This window comes from Sparus aurata, chromosome 21, assembly GCF_900880675.1.
Source record: "Sparus aurata chromosome 21, fSpaAur1.1, whole genome shotgun sequence".
Classification (NCBI taxonomy): domain Eukaryota; kingdom Metazoa; phylum Chordata; class Actinopteri; order Spariformes; family Sparidae; genus Sparus; species Sparus aurata.
The window spans coordinates 15498554-15518108 of record NC_044207.1 but is presented as its reverse complement, the minus strand read 5'-3'; the positions used below and the strand labels follow the sequence as shown (position 1 = coordinate 15518108).

At 39.7% G+C, this 19555-nt stretch overlaps 2 protein-coding genes across 2 annotated transcripts in view; one reads left to right on the top strand and one right to left on the bottom strand.

Moving 5' to 3' along the window:
* The first annotated feature begins 467 nt into the window (after positions 1–467).
* napgb (N-ethylmaleimide-sensitive factor attachment protein, gamma b) lies at positions 468–5341 on the top strand. Its single transcript, XM_030402703.1, has 12 exons — positions 468–653; positions 938–1005; positions 1082–1166; positions 1254–1271; positions 1361–1391; positions 1495–1604; positions 1783–1849; positions 1948–2018; positions 2120–2198; positions 2556–2635; positions 2761–2890; positions 4141–5341. The coding sequence occupies exons 1-12, from the start codon at positions 598–600 to the stop codon at positions 4279–4281; spliced, it is 936 nt and encodes a 311-aa protein (XP_030258563.1). The 5' UTR covers positions 468–597; the 3' UTR covers positions 4282–5341.
* A 488-nt stretch (positions 5342–5829) lies between these two features.
* The window catches only part of piezo2b (piezo-type mechanosensitive ion channel component 2b), an 88937-nt gene continuing 75211 nt past the window's right edge, over positions 5830–19555 (bottom strand). The window contains exons 41-54 of the mRNA XM_030402702.1: positions 19137–19319; positions 18359–18665; positions 17150–17282; positions 15794–15941; positions 15480–15691; positions 15016–15174; positions 14226–14373; positions 13689–13877; positions 11531–11623; positions 10436–10608; positions 10046–10162; positions 9642–9721; positions 7782–7983; positions 5830–7573 (exon numbers count right to left, since the gene is read on the bottom strand). Coding sequence (XP_030258562.1) covers positions 7321–7573; positions 7782–7983; positions 9642–9721; positions 10046–10162; positions 10436–10608; positions 11531–11623; positions 13689–13877; positions 14226–14373; positions 15016–15174; positions 15480–15691; positions 15794–15941; positions 17150–17282; positions 18359–18665; positions 19137–19319 — 2397 coding nt within the window. The 3' untranslated portion in view covers positions 5830–7320. The remainder of the gene's footprint in view (positions 7574–7781; positions 7984–9641; positions 9722–10045; positions 10163–10435; positions 10609–11530; positions 11624–13688; positions 13878–14225; positions 14374–15015; positions 15175–15479; positions 15692–15793; positions 15942–17149; positions 17283–18358; positions 18666–19136; positions 19320–19555) is intronic.

Sequence of the window (19555 nt, the reverse complement as noted above, 5' to 3'; positions counted from 1 at the left end):
TTTTAAATATTTTGTTAAACTGTATAATACCCTGCCTCCATTCCACACTAGTGTTTGCTCACTACATTTGTGGGAAAATTGCATGTATATTCTGCTCATATACAAAGAATGTTGATGTTGGAACTTTTTACTCCCTAATTTTAATTAATTGATTAATAAATATTGTGAAGTTAAAGCTGCAAGTGATGTTTATACACCTTTATAATTGCTTAATAAGTGGTATATGAATTATTTCAATGATTCCTAAAAGTTTAATAACTATTTACTATACTAAGTGTACTAAGTATAATTAACTATAAATGTAGCATTAATTAATGTCGGTTGTGATAGTGTTGCGTACAATATGTAAATAAGTTGGGTAAAGTAAGAGTCACAAAAGCCAAAATCTCAAATCACTGCAAAGGCTCAGCTTCCATCTCACTGGAAGCCAGTTTATCGCATTGCAGGGGTTTTTGGTCCACGGCGGCATCCGTAACCTGCGACATTGGATGACGTAGCGCCCGAGGAGGAGTTCCTGCTAATCCAAACATCGACGAAGCAACGTTCACAGTTATTTATCTGACAAATTCGTTGTACCTCATCGGCTTAATTAACAGTATGGCTGCTCAGAAGATAAACGAAGCTCACGAGCACATAGCTAAAGCTGAAAAATGGTGAGTTACGTCAAAAAAATGGTGTTTGATTCCTGCTCGGGAAACAGTTTATTTTACTATTGACGTTAGCTTGTTAGCTGTAAAGGCCACTGTTGATTTTTTTTCATCAGAGGTTATGCGACATAAATGGACAGTGTGTTCTTATACTCAGCTAACTATAGGTTGATTCAATAGACAATAATCGAGCTATCGTGTTGTCTTGCTCTGTAATTGTCAATACACTGATGTAGCTGATTCTGTTAGCTTAAGCATTGTATAATTTGCTCGTCATCATGTTTTTGTAGCTTAAAGACAAGTCTGACAAAGTGGAAGCCCGATTTTGACAGTGCTGCGTCAGAATACGCCAAAGCAGGTAACCTAAAAATCAGTATAGCCCCTTAGAAGAATGATGCTTTTACAGATATCCCTAACTGTCAATGTGTTTTTAGCTGTGTGCTTCAAGAACGCCAAGCAGTATGACCAAGCAAAGGATGCTTACCTGAAGGAAGCTGAATATCACACAGAAAACAAGACGTATCCTCTCTGCTCTGTCCAGAGGTGTATGACATGACACTGCTGTGATTTGACTCTGCTTTGTAATTTCCTTAACGTTTCCTCCAGGCTTTTTCATGCTGCAAAGTAAGTATTTTATCTTATAACCCCTGTAATAAACCAGCAGCACACATAAAAACCACTTGTTTTGCTCAACCTCTCCTCCTCTTCCTCAGGGCCATTGAACAGGCTGGTATGATGATGAAGGTGAGTGTGCTTGCTGTTTAAACATCAAGTTTATTAATGGGCAGATGCAGGTAAAATGTCTGCAGAGGAGTCCTGACATTTCTTTGTGTTTGCTCTGTAACAGGAACAAAAGAAGATGCCAGAGGCCATTCAGTACATAGAGAAAGCCTGCATGATGTACATGGAGAATGGGACACCAGACACTGCTGCCATGGCTCTGGACCGCGCTGGAAAGTAAAAATACCACCTTACTCGTTGACCCCAGATAAGACTGACGTTTCTCAGCTCTAATCTGTTAATCATGGCACATATTGATACAGAGATATGAAGAAAATGCATTGCAAAGTTAGCTCAGGACCACAAAAGGCAGACTTTTCTTCCTGAATCCACAAAAAATGTTTTTTATTCCCAGACTGATAGAGCCTATAAACCTTGAGAAAGCTGTGGACCTGTATCAGAAGGCAGCTGGCGTGTTTGAGGTGAAATTTCGCTTCCATCAAAAGCTGAATGAATCATTCAACTAACTGTATCTCTGTTCAATTACTGTATGTATATTCTTTTTTTTTTCTCTGTGTAGAATGAGGATCGTCTGCGTCAGGCAGTTGAACTGCTGGGAAAAGCCTCCAGACTTCTGGTCAGGTTAAAAAGGTAAAGGGAAGCTGTTTATTTGTTTCTACTGACAAATGTTAAAGTTCCGTACATGCTCCTCATCTTTCTTCACTTCACTCTGTTCTCGCCTTTCCAACTAGGTTGGATGAAGCAGCAGTCGCTCTGCAGAAAGAGAAGAACATGTACAAGGAAATTGAGAACTTCCCCATGTGCTTCAAGGTGGGTTACTTTGTTGTTTTTCTGTTTTTGAACCGTCTCAAGTCGAGGGGTTTCTTGTTTCTACACTCTCTCTCTTCACATTCTTTATTTATAGTTTCCACAGTTATTCCAGGGAAAACAATGACTTCCTGTTTTGGTGTCACAATGGAAGATGTGCTTCCTTTGTGCCTTATTTGTACTACATTTTTCTGGGAACATTCCATCCCCCTGGCAAGCTAAAAAGCATACTAAAAGCAAACCAATTTATGCGCCAGTGGTGCATCCAGTGTTTACTTCAGAATGATAAGTCGAGGCTGAAATGTTGTTGTTTATCAGCAGTTTAACTTTACGTATTGGTCCGTGCTTTTCCCTCTTTAGAAAACTACTGCTCAAGTGCTGATTCATCTCCACAGAGGGGACTACGTAGCAGCTGATAAATGTGTCAGAGAAAGTTACAGGTATGTTACATTTCTGTAGTTTGTGTCCTGCTGGAGCTACGAGAAACTGATCTCGACATTATTACCTCTTGGTTCATCACTTAATCTGAGGATCATCACATGAAGTGCTGCTTGTTCTCCACCAGTCTGCCCGGCTACAGTGGAAGCGAAGATTGCGTTGCCATGGAGACGCTACTGCAGGGCTACGACGAGCAGGACGAAGACCAGGTGTACCGCGTGTGCAACTCACCTTTGCTTAAGTACATGGACAATGATGTAAGTACTGCTGACATGTTATTACAAAGAAATGTGTTGTATGCATTTTAATATTTCTTATTTAGCCAACGGTATCTCAGTGTTTTGGCCTCGGTTTGATTTGTTAGTTTACCTCCAGCCACAATAAAGACATTTATTATCTTATTTAAAGCCATATTTGTTTGCTATGACAGTGCTGACTGTTATTTATGAATGGCCTGCTGAATTGGACATCTTTGAGCAAGCTGTGTTGGCATATTTATTTTTGGCACATTTTTTAAAATGTATTATTTTATGCATCTTTAGAAAGCTCATTAAAGTCCATGAAGACTTAGTTTCTTTTTCTTTTTAGCATGAAATAGTTAATTAAAGTTTGGTGGAGAAAAACCTTGCCAAATTCAATTTAAACCTCATAGGAAGAAGTGGGAAACATTCACTGTGCTCTGTAATTTACCTTGTCGTTTCAGACAAGACCATCTGATGAGCTTTGACAGGTTTTGCTTTCCTGATGACTTTAATTTTCTCTATTGTTGTATTTGGTTTCTAAATAGGCTTCTATGTTGATGTTAACATAATTTGAAATATCAGATTAGGAAGGTAAGCTTTGACCTTTTCCATTTCCACACAGTCAAATTTCACGCTGAGTTTAGAAAAAATATGTATAAAGACCAGCTGCTCTTTCTCTGTAAAACTTCACTTTCAAGGTTGTTGCTCGGAACAGGGTTAAAATAACAGGAGGAGCGGCAAGCTCCCTGAAAATCATTAGGGAAAGCAGCTGTTAAAATGATAACTGGGGTGAGAGAAAGAGAAATGGATCCAGTTCAACTATTATTAGAGATGTTATGATTTGCTGAATCTGTGAGCACATTTTATGGTGATGACTTGTTTATCGATATAACCATATTTTTCTTCTTTGGCAACTAGGTCATGGTCAAACTAGTGTATCTGAATTTATAAGGATCGATGGTTCATTGGTTAATGCCCTGACAAATGAAATTTACATTTTTTAAACTCTTCTTCAAAAAGCTGGAAGACTAATACTAATATATGTACTTTATCCTTGTGGGTTTTTGTAGGTTAGGGTTAGGCCTTCGTGTTGATTTTGACATCAAACCTTCATTCCAGCTGATTTCAAACTCATGTTCAAAAACAGAGATACACATATCTCTCTAATATAACAAAAACCTCTAACTTCTGATGAAAGTCTCCTCAGCAAGACCCCATCGATCACTGTAAACAGATTAAGAACATTCTCTTTCTCTGCCTCACAGTATGCCAAGCTGGCTATTTCCCTGAGGGTACCTGGAGGGGGAGGAAAGAAGAAGAAGGCTGCAGCAGCTCCACAAGGCGGCGCTAGCGGGGCACCAGCTCCAGCCGAGGAGGAGGATGATTATGAGGGAGGGCTGTGTTAGCCTTCAGCCTCCGACTCGACCCATCTGCTACTGCACCACTGCACCCCTCTGTGTACGAGTTAAAAACCTTGACAGACCCCGTCAGCTCTGAAACCCAGATGTGTGGCTGTTCGATCTTTATTGTGCAAAAAAGAAAAGTAAGAAAAAAGCTAATTTAAAACAGTTACAGGTGGTGTTGCAGAAGAGTCAGTTCGTTTAAGAAGCCTTTTAATTTGTGTTTGTTCGAGGTGGATCCTCAGTGTAATGAAAAATCTTTAATGTTCAATAATGTATGAAAGCCTGTTGTATGTGAGTGTGCTATTATTTCTTGTCTGTGAAGCTGTAAATTCTGCTGTTATCGTTTGTGGGTAGAGTCTTCAGATTGCCATAGTTATATTAAAATCAGAAACACTCTAAATATCCTGGAATGGGTTGATCTACGTATAGGTGTTTATTTGTACAAAGTTAATTTATTCAGTATTCATGGCTGCGGCCTGTTGAAAATGTTACTGGAACAATATATGCAATCAGTTTGTTAATGCATGTCTGGAACAACGGCAAATCAAAGCTATGAACTTGTGATTATTAATGCTTAAAAATGATCGGCACTATGTCTTCAGCACTTGCCCTAATTGGAGTTATTAAAAACATTTTTAAAGAACAGCACAGTTCCTGATGGCGCAGCTTGTAGCCAATCATAGACTGTTTTGTTTCTCTACCTCGAGGTGTGTGTGTCATCTTCAACCTTTAAACTTAAAAATAATCATGGCTGTGTCTTCCAACCTAAAACATGAAAAAGGGATCATGCAGTGGTGTGTTGAGTGTGCCCATTGATTTCCTTCTCAATGCTGAATTTGTGTATTTGGATTTAGCTTACTGCTCGTACACTGTAAAAGGGAGACTATTGAGGATAAAATTACATGCCAATTACAATTGATTCTGATACCACATGACTAAAGCTGATAAAGGGATTGTTTACATTTTTTATTTTATTTGTGTTGTTGCACACTTCTTGGATATTCCTCGAAAGCATATCTCCAAATGTTGCACATGCATCAATAAACATTTCCAGTGTGTGGCATTTTGGTCTCTGTACATAATCTTAAACAAGTTAGCAGACTGACACAGGTTGCGGATGTCTGCGGCAAAATGTAATGACTGTGTAGCTTCCTAAGACCTCTTTATCTTTGATGAGGCCAATGCTCTCTCCCTGCTGCTGAAACTATTAACACTGGTGGTGCAGAGCTGAGCAATGTGGACCGTCTGCTATCTTGAAAAACCTTGAAACTACATTTTTAAAAATGTTAGAAAAACAGAGAGGAACCAGATGGTAAAATGGATTATGATTGCACTACATTGTAGGAAAATAGAAATAAAATGTAAGTTGATAGAGTCAGGTGAATGCAGCAGGTTTGGTCTGTGGTGAAGTTCATCTTCAAACCAGAGCGTCCCAGGTTCAGTCAGCTGCAGCTGGTTTCCACCAAAATCCCGTCGAACAACACCCAGACTCTCCACCTGCTCAATCGCCGTCCTTTTCCACAAGCAAACAGCAGCTGAATACAAGACATCTTCACCTTTCCAGATGTTTTATTTGGAGATCTCTGGACCTCTATCATACCACACTGCCTTAACATACTGGTACAGTTTCACATTTCATTCCACCCTGACCTCTCCCCTTAAACTTGTATGTACATGTACTGTAATGAAAATTAGTCATGACAATAATGAAGTTTTTTCTATCATGCTACAATGTCGTTTAATGCATAGTTTGGACCAAAGGGCTTCGTGTTTCAGCCCTTCATGTGAGGAATCTTTCCTTGTGCCTGCTCGTTGCTTCCTTAAATGCACAGCTGTGGGCGCCACAGTGATTGTGAGCATGAAATGTTAAAAACAGCGAGAGCTTCACAATAGATGTGCAAGAGTCAACCACCTAATGCACGTTACCCTGATTCAGAAACAGCCCTCTGCCGGTCTCGACTGTAGCCAACCTGTAGATGATTCCAAAACATGGATGATTGGCAATTAAACAGTCCACAACTTCACACTAACCTTCTTAATACAGCCTCAAACAGTTTCCCTGTGCAGTAAACATACTCAGTATCAGTCCACCTGAACAATATCCACATTAATGTTCATGCCATTTAAATAGTTTTCATCTCTTCTACAATCTCATATTCTTTTAGATCCATCAAAGCCTACATATTGTAACATACAACTCATATGATGACTAGCTGTGAAAACAGCTCTTCCTGAGAAAGATATGTAGTTGATAAGAGTTTCAGTTCTTCTCATAAAAACAAAATAAGGCAAGTGTCTGATCATGTTTTCTGCGCTGTGAGGCTCCCATGTGGCCTCTGACATCTAAAAGAAAAGATGGTCTGTGTGTTCATGTTTCTTTGTCAGGAGAGGCCTTCTCTCTCAGTCAGCATCCTTCGAGAACCTGGAGGAATGAGAGCTCAATATTGCACAGTCCCACGATCCAAGCGTTCCAGTTGGAGAAAATATGAGATTGTGCTCATGTGGTCATTATTGTGCACTTATTTGTTGGTTGGAAGCCCTTAAAGATTATCGTTGCATTCAGGTGGAGCTTCTCTTCGCCTACCTCGCGACTGTGAAAATGCTAGAGGCAGGCATGAAAAGCAATGAGGCTTCTGGGAATCTGAGTTTAAAAACCTACCTATATATTAAAGATAGCACTTTTCTTTTTAAGGAGTCCTCCATCTCCAACTGAACGCCAGCTGCTTCTTTTGTCCACTGGATGCCAAACTGAGCAAGATAAATACAGCACCAGCAAAGTTGTCCTCAGTTGTTAATAACATGACTGCAATTGTTGTTTTTCATCAGTAAATAGTATAAAATACCGGTTTCTAAGTCAGAAAAGGGTTTGAGTGTGGAGCTAACTCTTTATCACTGCCATCAGAGCTCGGTTGAAAAGGACAGAGTCGGTCCTCAAATGCTCAGCAGGTGAATGTGCTCACACCGACAGAGCGACCACCCATTTTCTCTGTGTGAGCGGTTCCTCCCAGAAAAAGCTTTGGTTAACGTCCCCTCACTGAGTTTTCACTGAGTTTTCTCTCTGGTCCACTTGATCATAGTCTCTGGCGAGCGGTAGAGGAAGATGAGTTTGGAATACATGTCCTCCTCCAGGTCCAGCTCCCCCGTCTCTCGGACCAGGAAGATGTCGGTGCACAGCTTGAGTATGCGGTCCACGTTGGGCAGCTCCTCGAACATGATGGTGTGGGAAATGCCGCTGAAAAACTCACGCACGAACTTACCGATGACCAGAACCACGGAGGCGTACAGGCCCATGATCCTACACAGGAAAGAGAGAAAGGATATCAGTGTATACAATGTTCATTTATTAGCGCTCCTCCTAGTAGATGGCACACAAAGGCTCTTCTCTTGTGAGGCAACTGGGTGCTTCAACTGAATTTGAGCTGTTTTGCAAAGCAAAAAAAAATTAACTACAAAGAAAACAATACATTCCATGACTGACTCACAGACCGACGATCGCTACCTACCCATATCCAGCCAGAAAGCCCAGACTGGGGGGGCTGACTTGGTCGCTGAATACGTAGAGCTCCAGTCCTGTATCATTCTTTTTTTCGCCGCTCCTCTCAGGAATTTTGCCCAACTCTGTCTGATCGACGTCCCACCATTCCTGAATGTGACCATTATTCCCTTCTTGCCTCAAGGACAAATTGATGTTCAAATTCTTTCCATCTACAAAAATGAGAATAAATTGTGTCATTCCCTCAGAATAAGGCTAATTAAAATGCATATGTCAAAGTTTTGTTCATTTTGAAAAAAAAAAAAAAAAAAAAAAAGTCAGAAAATGTACAGAAGACGAAATATTATGAATCCACTTTGAAAACTTTCGGATTACAACCTGGTGGTTGTATGCCTTTGCCAACTACTCAAGTTTCAGTTGACATCCATGTCTCCACACTCATTAAAAGGTAATGACAGTAAGATGGATAGCAAGATGGAAGCATTACCCTGATAGCAAATTTGTTGTGGCTGAGATGTGGCCAGAACCAGTCATGTTGCCTTGGCCTAAATACTGCTTGGAATGATGGCGCTTGGGCAGTCCATTACTGACTGCCAGATCTGAGCTACAAGCTGGACACTTGTGTATAAATATAATTTCTACTCTGGTTGGCGGGGTCTGGACCAGATTTGGACCAGTTCTGGTTTAATCTGTTGCTAAGCCTTTCTTTTACAGTCCCCTAATTGCCAGGTATTTACCTGGTAAATTCATGGTAGCACAAAAGTGTTACTAGGTAATTACCAATGGTAATAAGAAAGTAATACAAAATCCAAAATACTGGCCATTTACCTGGTAACTATATGGTAAATTATAGTGTGTTCTTGGGTAATTACTAAGAGGGCAAGTACAATGAAGCTATGGCCAAAATGCTGGGTATTTACCTGGTAACTATATGGTAAATTGTAGTAATTTCTGATGGCAATAATCAGGTAGCTACAGTCCTAGATATTTACCCAGTAAATATATGGTAACAAAAATGTGTTACTGGGTATTGAATTTACTTTCTTATTACCATTGGTAATTACCTAGTAACACTTTTGTGTTACCATAAATTTACCAGGTAAATACCTGGTAATTAGGGGACTGTAAAAGAAAGGGTTATAATCTGTTCTCTTGTCTTGGCTGACATTTGGCCATGGTGTGGCCTGCTTATGGCTAAGATCTGGCAATCAGGAGTAGACTGCCCAAGTGTCATTACTGCATTGCTGCATGTGGGCCAGAGGAGAGTCTCTGGTACAATTTTGCTGTCTGGGTGTGGACATGTTTGATGCCGCCGTATAATTTGCTGTTTTCACTTAGGGACAATTTTTTACAGAGTGGTATGGAGGACTGATAGAGAGCTTCACTGCATGGTGCAACAACAATCACCGAAAGCTCAAATCAGCAAAACCAAGGAGCTTGTTGTTGCCTACAAAGAAGTGAAAAAGCTACAACTGCACAGAAGATCTGCTCAGTCATGACAGTTTTAAGGTGGAAATCCAAGATTAGTGAATGCATAATTAAGCTGACCTTTGAACCTTTTGGAAGTAAGTTTTATAAGGTCACAAGGACTTTGACCTCTGACCTCTGATCAAGTTCTATTCAATTCCACCTTGAGTCCAAGGGGATGTTTGTGCCAAATTTGAAGAAATTCTCTCAAGACGTTCCTGAGATGCCACGTTTTGCATGAATGATACGGACAGAAAGACAAACTGAAAACATGATAAAAACACAATATTATAAAACCAACAAATTTTCTCTTTAAAGAGAGTTTCCTTTCCTTTGCCCAAATCAGGTGGCAGCTACACATTATGTCAGTCAGTCTTATCTATACAGGGATAAAGATGTTAACCTTCACTAAGGAGATCAACAATCTTGGACTCTGAATCACTGGGGGCTCGGATGTAACGGGGGAAGACCTCCAGTAGGGTCCTGCAGAGGGAGAGAGGTTGTCACTACAGCGATATACAGTTGTTGTTTTTTCAGTTTCTCAATATGTTGCACCATGACAGTCAAAAAGATTAAATAGTATAATTTAGTTAGAAGACATACTCTAGGTTCTTATATTGTTATACTGTAGTTCTCATATTAACCGTCCCATGCTTGGAGGTGTAATGTTATTAAATAAAAACAGATTACGCTCAATTTAGAAAAAAGAGATATTTAGACATATTGTAGAGCAATAGAGTATCTTATCTGTGACTGATGCATCTCATCCATGGTGCACAGAAGTGAATAAGCAGCTGATATACTCACACTGAATTGTTGTTAATTCCAGTTAGGAGCCCAATGAGTTTGATCCTTGTGCCGTTCTCTAGGTCCTTCGACAGTTTTCCAGTTGCTATTTCAGCCTTGGCACCAAGAGATAAGTTTCTGAAATCAAAACATGAAAAAGTTATCAATTTTCGAGGTCAGGTATCATCTATAGTCATTTAACAACAATGTATATTGAACTGTAAAAACCACAGTGAGTTATAAATAAATGATTCCCTTTTCTGTTATACTTTGTGATTATCACTGACAGTAGATCATTATCTCCCCCCTCTCTAAAATAAGCACCAGTACTGAATGTTACATAGTTACATAAGCACACATGGTGAATGAACAAGAAGGAAGGACATTCTTCAACGTTTTCTCATTGCGTACCTTTGCACAGACCAGGACACAGTGATGGGAAATGTAACATTCGTGTTATTTAACATTTCTATCAGTGTGTTTCTGCTGGGAGGACTGATGGTCCACAGAGAGTTGGAGCTGCGTTTCAGCTGTGCGATGTACAGGTCCTCATGCGTGTAGCCCTCCAGCCACTGAAGGGCTTCCTAACCAGGGGACAAAACCACATAATAGGAACAGAACATGACAGAATTTCAATTTTTAAATGAGTAATTTAAAGAAGTCTAAACTATTATAAAAACCTCCTCCAATAGAAATAGTTTTTAGCTTTGTTAATGTGTCCAAATGTTATTCCTTTATATCATACAAGACATGTCATGAGCAAAATAACCAGTCAACGCCATGACTGAGCATTTCTGCTTTAGAACTGCAATGTGCCAAACAATCACGTCAACTTGTGCAGTGGAGCATTCCATCTCATTAACATAACGTGCTGGCTGGGGGACGAGCTGTATTCAGAAGAAGTCAGGTCTGTTTCCCTACTTTCAAAAACCCAGTGTAAGGTACATTCCAGCTGCTGTAGAACGGGGGCAGGGCTAAAACTCGGGTTGGTTTACAAATCAATAGAATCTTGCACACTTCTATGTAGACAAATCATTTAAGAAAAATAAATTAACATTTTCAGAGCTTGTGGAAAGGCGCATAATAAAATTATTTCTTTTCCTTCAAAACATAATTGTGATTCTTAATGAATAACTTTATAATGTTTGCCAGTTTCAATATGATTTTACTATTGTACTGTTTAGGTCTGTGTAAGAATTCTGATAGTCTTGTGGTTGCCAGTTTGTGGAAAAACAGTGGCAATGTTGTGATGTGAACGCAATGGTCGGGCTAAGATGAAATGCAACAGTTATTGGCTGAGTGTTATCATCACCTTAAATGAGGCAAAGTTACAGAGTTACATTCAAGAAATGTTTAAGTCACACCCAGAACACAGACAGATGACATGAGCTTCCCGCCCTGAGCGCAATGTCAGAGGAACATGAAGGACATCGTCTGAATATGGTGCAATATACAACATTTCAAAAACAACAACTGATATAATATCTTTGTATTTCTTGTACTTACATCTTTTCTGAGATAACCCTCCATAAATTTGCGAAATTCCTCCGCTGTCACATTCTGCATTTGATTCTTCTGGACGCTCATGGTGAAGATGGGCTGTGAGAATAAGAGATTTTTTGGGAAAACAGTGAAAGTCTTGTCAAGGTAGAGCTCACTTTCAGGTTTAGAAATGTATTTTTGGTTACTACTAGAATAGATTTACATTGTCTAATGCTCAAAAACACATCAGTTATCTCAGACTGTCTGGTGCTCCAGCACTGTTTTTCCCATCTCTGTTTTAGCTCCTGTCTCTTTAAGGCCCCCCTCCCAAATACCCAGTCTCCTCTGATTGATCAGCTCACACACGCCAGCATTGGTTACAACAACAGAGAAGCTGTGCTAAATCAAATTATGCAAATAGGTGACAATGTGATGTTGTGTGATGTCACAAAGTCACTACTGGGACTGGGACTACTGACGAGGCATTTCAGGAGCAGTGTTTTCTGTGGGAGAGGGGAGCTTCTGTTGGTGCAGACATTGACCATTTTAACTCTCGAGATGAAGCATAAAGGTCTCCTTTAAAATAATATTGCAATATTATAATGCAACATTGCAATACAACAGAAGCCCTTAGGGGCAAGATAGAGTTTTGTTTTCTGGTGATCCATTTTCTGGTGCAGATCTTAATTTTGTGTTTATGATGTGAAACTGGCGAGTTAAAGCTTTGATTAGATAATATTGAAGTTCCTTGATATTATTTTTCAAACTGTGAAAAAAGGAAATTCTTCTTTTCTTCACCTGTTTCGCCAAATTAAAAAATAAAAACCGAGGAACTTTTTTTTCCTCACCATCTGTAAGGCTTAGGTTGAACTTTGGCCAAGTATTAGAACAAGTAGAAGAATCTGATAAGGTCATAAAATTACATTATTTTTACTATATTTCAGCCTTTAAAACCAGAAAAAGACAAGATAATATAACAATATCCAAAATCTGAGATTATATACTTAGTGTCAGATCACAATGACGGTATAACACCGAGATGTTGGCCAGCCCTGTGTTAAGGCTGTACACACTAAGAATGTTATAAACTATAATATTTTAAACTATCTATTTTTTGTTTTTTTGCACTGAATCTCCGCCAACATTAAACCCTGCAGCCATAAAACTCACAGAACCTCACTCTCCCTGCAGACGTTACCATCAATAATCACACAAACTGATCAAAAAGAGCCTGTCACACCGCGGTGAGGGGTGTCCTGTCTTGGTTTTTTTTGTCTTGTGAAATTCATGTTTAATTTTGAAAAGTAATTCTCCTCTCGTTTCAGGTCACTTGCCCTTCCTCCTGTGTCACCGGTCTGGCGTCTCCCCTGATCCCTGATTGTTTCCACCTGTGTCATCCCTCCTCATGTGTATATAGTCTTTGTCTTCCCCTGTCTTCGTTGCCAGAGTATTTCGTTCGTCTTGTCATATACCTCCAGCCTTGATTTCCACAGCCTTGCCAAGTCATTGATAAGCACTGCCACGCTTGATTTCTGTTTCATTTGCATACCTCTGAAGAAGAGTGATTTTCATTTGTAAAGTTTTTGGTCAGCTTGCTGTTTTATTGCTTGCTAGTTTCTGTTTCATACTTATTTTGTTCCTCCCTTTTGGAGCGCTTTGTTTTGTAATTTTCATAGCTCTGTGCAGCGTAGTTTAAGTTTATAGCCGTTTGCCTTTTCCTCCCTGAGAGTGATTTTCCTTTGAGTAACAATTTATAGATATTAGAGATTTTCAGGGCAGTGTAGATTTTGCCTTTTGTTTTTTCCTCCTTCGGGAGCGCCTTCTGTTTGTGTTTGTTCATGTTGATTTTTGAGGTCAGTTTTCGTAGCTTGTTCTGTTGTCACTTTTTCTGAAGAGGATACAACTGAATTCAGAATAAAAGCTTGTCTAAGCCGTTTCAAATCTGCACCTGAGTCCTCTCCTTTGTCCATGTCTGACAGAGCCAAATCAACACATTTATATAGAGACTTTAGAATGAATCAATGAATTACTTAATCGAGAGGAGGCAGGATTTCATTACATTGGAAAGGACCTGGCTTTGGGCAGAGTGTCTCTTTGGTCTCTTGTTATTTCTGTCAGGTCTTTTTTTCTTGGCAAGTTTGTTTTGGCTCAAATGATTCAACAACAGAAACTACGTCCACACCTGGAAGCCAGCCAGAGTGATTTCAAACGAAACATCCAGTGGTGCGTTGACAACTCCGGCAACAGACTTAACGAGGGACATGAAGAGCAGCGGGAACCAGACGATACAGATCAGAAGGGCTACAATCATCCCTCCCATCCCGTACTTCACCACCTTCTTCTTCTTCTGGCCTCGCGGCTGGGGATACCTCTACAGAGGATTGAGATAAAAAAGACAGTGTGATGTATTATTTGACCGGCATGCAGGGCAAAATAACAGTTGTCTGTTCTGTTGTTTGGACAGGAGGAACTTGTAGTCTGACCTGGGAAAGACTGCAAGAGTGAGACACAGAATAACAAGATTTTGGTGCACCTTTGGGAATAGAGGGCTCTCCAGACCCAATACATCTCAGTTAGATTGAGAGCCCAGCCATCACCAAGTCAGTCCAAACCTGAGATTAATCTTCACATTACTTCAACAAATAACAGAACTAAATTTCAGCATGAATTCCAGCATGACAGGTTCTGAAAACTAAACTGACAGGACGATGATAAACACCTTCTCAGACTCCCTCCAGCATTTGAGGATAAAGATGTGAGCGTAGATGTCCTCCACACAGATCCAGCTGGACAGAGACAGCGAGGTGTCAGTCCAAACCCAGTCCATCACGGCCCGCAGCTCTGTGAGGAACGGCACCAGGCGGAAACTAGAAACAATGGACAATTCTTAGTTATTCTGGCAAAGTATGTAAGAAGCTGACAAAAAAATCTGATTCATTAATTTATTCAGTCTTTAGTCATTCTATGGCTTTAGCTCACATTTTTGGTCATTGCTGTGTTTCGATAATGATACAAAACAGAGAAAAGTAGTAGTTTTTCACAATTGAGAAGCTGGAAAAGTTGCGTTACAAGTATGTCCTTCTTTGTCTGTTTCTGTCTTATAAGGTTTTTTTTTTTCCTCTGGTGTTTCCTCTGCTGAATATGGCGTGCGTGATGCGCACTGATAGGTTGTAATCAGTCTTGTGATATTGTGAAGGTGGCGTGCAATGATGTAAAATAAACAACAATTCCCCTCAAATGTATTAAAACTAATGTAACGATCCTATTTTGAAAATGTAAGGAGAAGAAAGTACAGATGTTGGTGTTAAAATGTACGGAATTAAGTACAAATACCAGCTACAGAGTATTTGTCCTCTACAGTTATCACATTTTTTGAAACAAATAACTCCAGGTGTGATCTAGTCTCCTTCCATTCTTGCCGCAGCAGCTGGTTGTCCCCCCCGACGTGACCTGAGCTTTGGACCTGTTTGCCCAGCTGTAACAAATGATACTCTCCCAGCGTAACTCACCCTTGGAACAGGAAGAGGTTGACATAATTGTAGCTCTTGGTGAGGAAGTTTCCCAATACACGGGTGGGGTAACCACAGCGGATCTGATAGGCTGACAGGCCGAAGTAGATGCACTTGACAAAATACCACATCTGAGCGACTATGTTCTCGCTGAAACGCCTACGGGGGGAAGAGAGGGGTTTGTAGAACGTATGGAGACAGCACAAATCACAATCACAAGCTCAAGTATTCAGATTCTTTAAAGATTCACAACCAAAATAACTTGACCACAAAGACTAAACTAATTCATTTCAGCCTCAAAACAATAATCTAAAACTTATGCAGAACATTATTTTTAAACATCTTTGTTGGAATAGCAACAGAAAGAAGAGGAAGATGATTTAAATCTTTAATCAGATTAATCAGGAGATTTATCCACTTTAGAATAAATGTTGGACATATTCAAAGTGAGCTTGGGTTCTTACTTTTCCGTGACTCCCGGCAGGATAAAGAACATCCAAAAGTGGATGCCAAAGAGCAGGATGACCTGGAAAATGACTTTTCCCATGACGGACTTCCTGAGGTAGAGGGCCCTGTCCACCACCATGCTCCCAAACTGGATCAGAACCATGACCAGGAAAGGTCCGGGCACCTGATCCTCGGACAGAGACGACGTGATGTCTGCTGCTGAGTGTTTCTAGAAGGGGCATGCATAAATGTTGTCAGATGTCAGATTTTGTTGATAGTTTCAGGAGAAAGGAATCACTTTAGGAATCTAAAATTAAATGTTAAAACCTACACCAAACGCCCAGAATCCAAACACAATGATGATGAAGTCGACCGTGTCGGCGAGGAACATCATCACGTAGACGTCTGTGACTGCGCTGTACTCTGGATGGATCAAGTTATGGAAGAACTGCCTCATAGGAAGGTAGATCTCCATGAACCTGCAGAGAAATAAAAAGAACAATGTTCGTATTAGGAAAGAGCAAGGAGAAGATGGTCTAATGAATTTTTTGACTTTAAGAGGGGTGCAAATAATATCTTTTTCAAATAAATGTGGGATGTATTTAGTCCCCATCTACTTTAGATGTTTAACAGAATGTCCAGAAATGTTTGGTGGATGACAAAACTTAACCCGGCTTTTAATCTGCTTGAGGTGAAAACTTAAATAATGTATTACACTGCAGACAACTCAAAATCTGTCTCAAAATGTCTATCAAAGTATCAAAATATTTCATTATACTTAATATGAGACACAGCAAAAAAGAAGCATTTTATAACTACTTATTATGGCATTTATTGCAGTGTAGAAATGTTTTTTTTATGTTAATTAGTTTCATACATTTTTTAATTAATAGCATATATTTGTCTTTTCTGCCATATGTTGTTTGTCCGGAACTTTTTGTTCTTGCTCCCTAATTTGGCCACAACCTTAATGAACAGTATTCACTCAGAGGTGGGAAGTAAAGAAGCAAAAAAGGCTGTTAGTGTATTTCAGTAGATTTTTCAGGTATCTGTACTTTACTTGATTATTTATTTTTCTGACAACCTTTTACTTGTCCTCCCTACATCAGCTCTCTTCATGGTGTGTTTAGGAACAGCTGGGACAAATCCTACTGATTCTACCTTTAAGATTTAGATTTTTTTTCCGTTTTTTGGCCTTTGTATGGCTTTATTGATAGGACAGCTATCTAATCCCAATGATGATTTGATGGTTATATAAACATATGTGAGTTGTCAGACGCCGTCTTAATTTGAGAAATAAATAATTAAAATATCCTCTCTGTGGGTTTCAGTCACAGCTCTAAATGTAATATCTCAGAAACCACTTGTTCCACTCTGATTAAATTTAGAACAATAACAATAAAAGCACTTACAAAGAATTACACTGTCTGGCTGAACGGGAACGCTGTAATTAGAGGTCTAAACTTAGACCTTTGAAAGGTTTTAGCTGTATCATTGATATGATTTTCCGCTGTGCATCATCCATTATTGGTCTACAATAATTGCCAAGCACAGTTCTCATCAGTGCCCTCATAAAGTTACACACTTTGTTGTATAATTACAGTCGGTAAGCAGCCGTGGGTGGAGATTAACAGACATAAAAACCCGGCTACCTCAACTTTTATGACTCAGTTATGCTTCATTGTACCGCTTAATGATGAAAGCTTTTCCTTTGTAGAGTTGCTCCCTCAGCTTCTCCACGATCATCTGTTTGCGGGTCTTCTGTTGGACGCTGGCCTCGCTGCCCTCCTTGCAGCTGCTGTTTTTGGAAGCGGTACTTCCTGCGGAAACAATTTACATTTCGAGTCGTAAATGAACCATGAAGAGTCATTGAGATCCTCAAACAAATAGATCAAATCCAAGAGTCGAGAGCTCGTCACCACAGGAAATTGAGTTTTTTGTGACACACAGGGTTGGCTAGTCACTGATTAAATGTCATCAAGATTATGCAATCATATTCCAAAAATAAGTAACTATAATAAGCCCATTTTACAGTTGAAAGAATGTGTAATGACATTGTAGTTAAATAGTCAAGAATTAGTGCATCTGACATAAAAGGTTTCCTTGACAAGTGCTCATCTTTGTGGCGAACATACTTATGAATATATTTACCGGTCTTCATCAGCAACACCACCTTTGACACTGGAGTTTCCGAGTCCATAACTATTTTGTCTTTCTTTGATGATTTATGGATAATGAAGCTTCATTTACAAGAGCTAAGTCCTCCATGTGGGCTTTTATTAACATTCAAACAGCAACATGTTGTAGAACACACATAGTACACATGTAGTTTATGCCTGTAATGTTTTCATTAAGGTTAACTTGATCCAACAAACTGTAAATATTGAATTTTTTTTGCAACATATCAAATGTTTGAGTTTGAGGTACTTCAAAAGTATTTGGGATAGGGTTAGGGTTACTTAATTAGGTCACATTTGTTGAAATCCAGTAGGTCATGTTACTAATTACAAAACATGCCATGTAATTTGTATTGAGAATCTGAATCAATTTCAAAGTTATCTAAGCCAACCCTAGTGATGATTTGTGCTCCACTCATATCGCACACGCCACACTCCAAAGAGAAAAAATTCGGCTTCGTATTTTGATTTAGCATCAATGGAGTGAGTGGAGTGGGAGATAAGGAGGCGCTATAGCTTTTTTTCTTTTTAAAACCACTCGTGCTCCATCCAAAATCTTCCTGATATTAAATAATAACAATAAATTCTCAGTTGCGTGCCCTTCCTTCAGGGCTTTGTTTTAAGGGAATAGTGTCAATTTTTAACTTTCCCTACTCAGCCTTGTACTTAGAACCAGTTCTCTTGTCAGTAGTAGGAAAAAGGATAAAAAGGATCTTCACCTCTCTTGGACCTTGCAGAGGAGTGGAGCGATGGGCGAGAAATGAGCGAGCCTCCGCTGGAGCTCTTGCGACGCTGGTAGGTCTGCTGCTGCGGGTAGTGCATCTGGACGTGTGCTGATTCAATGGAGGTCCCGAAGTTTATAGATCTTAAGGTCTGATTGGAGCCTCTCCTCTCGCTGATCATCGAGGAGGCGGGCTCAGACTCCTTATCGCTCTCCTCCTTGCCTTTCGACTCATCCTCTGACTCACTCTGACGAGACTGCGCTCTCTTTTCTTTGGGGTCGTCTTCGTCCCATAGACCGTGGCACTGAGGATGGGGAAAAAAAAGGCAGTGATTTACTAAAGAACGTGTCATATTTCACAGCTAAAAGTACTGCATACAAACATTCCACAATACATCACACACAATCACAGTCACATCATTTGTCACATAAAGGATGAGCAGTGCACTTTGTCATTTGTTGATTAACAAAGCAGGATATCAGCCAAGAAGTGTTCAGCTCCTTCCTCTGCACCACAGACTCAAAATCAATCTGTGAAGTGTTTATTTTCTTTGCATTTTGCATGTTTCCTTTTTTGGTTTCCTGTTTGCTGTAAACGAAGGCACACAAAACAACTACAAGAGACACAATCTGAACACAGACAGATTCGAAACAAGCTGAAACAGAATCAAAAGGAGCACAGAGAGGCACACAAAAAAGGCAGAGACACTCAACAGCTGCAAACAGAAACAAAAGGCAAAAGGTTAACATTGTCTAAATGTTCTGTTTGCAGGTACCTTCAGAATGGATCTGTGGAAGAAGAGAGCCAGTAGCTGGACCAGGTCGTAGTGGACGTAACCTTCCTTCTTCTCCACACCAATGATATTAGGCGGGTGATATGGTTTATTCTTATCTATCTTCGGGTTCTGGTTGAAAGGGAAGAAGCCAAACTGGAAGAAGTACTTGACGACGATTGTGACCTGGAGGGAAAAAAAAATTGTTGTCAGCGAAGCCATCAGCTGTGTTTCATTACGTCAAGGTTTTGTAGTGAATCAGAAGAGACTTTTCTATAAGAATCAACTCTCTTCAATCTCTCATCTGTGCATTAAAATTTGTAATCAATAAAAGATTAATCAACAGATTCAACGTTATGCTCGTACCTGATGGATGTTTTTATCTAAAAGTGAGTCAAATACAACACAAAAGAAACCTTGAT

Bases quoted from the DNA above. Each gene is read 5' to 3' on its own strand.
- napgb (XM_030402703.1), top strand. From the start codon at position 598: ATGGCTGCTCAGAAGATAAACGAAGCTCACGAGCACATAGCTAAAGCT. The intron at 654-937 runs GTGAGTTACGTC...ATGTTTTTGTAG, and splicing joins ATAGCTAAAGCTGAAAAATG to CTTAAAGACAAGTCTGACAA. The intron at 1,006-1,081 runs GTAACCTAAAAA...ATGTGTTTTTAG, and splicing joins GTCAGAATACGCCAAAGCAG to CTGTGTGCTTCAAGAACGCC.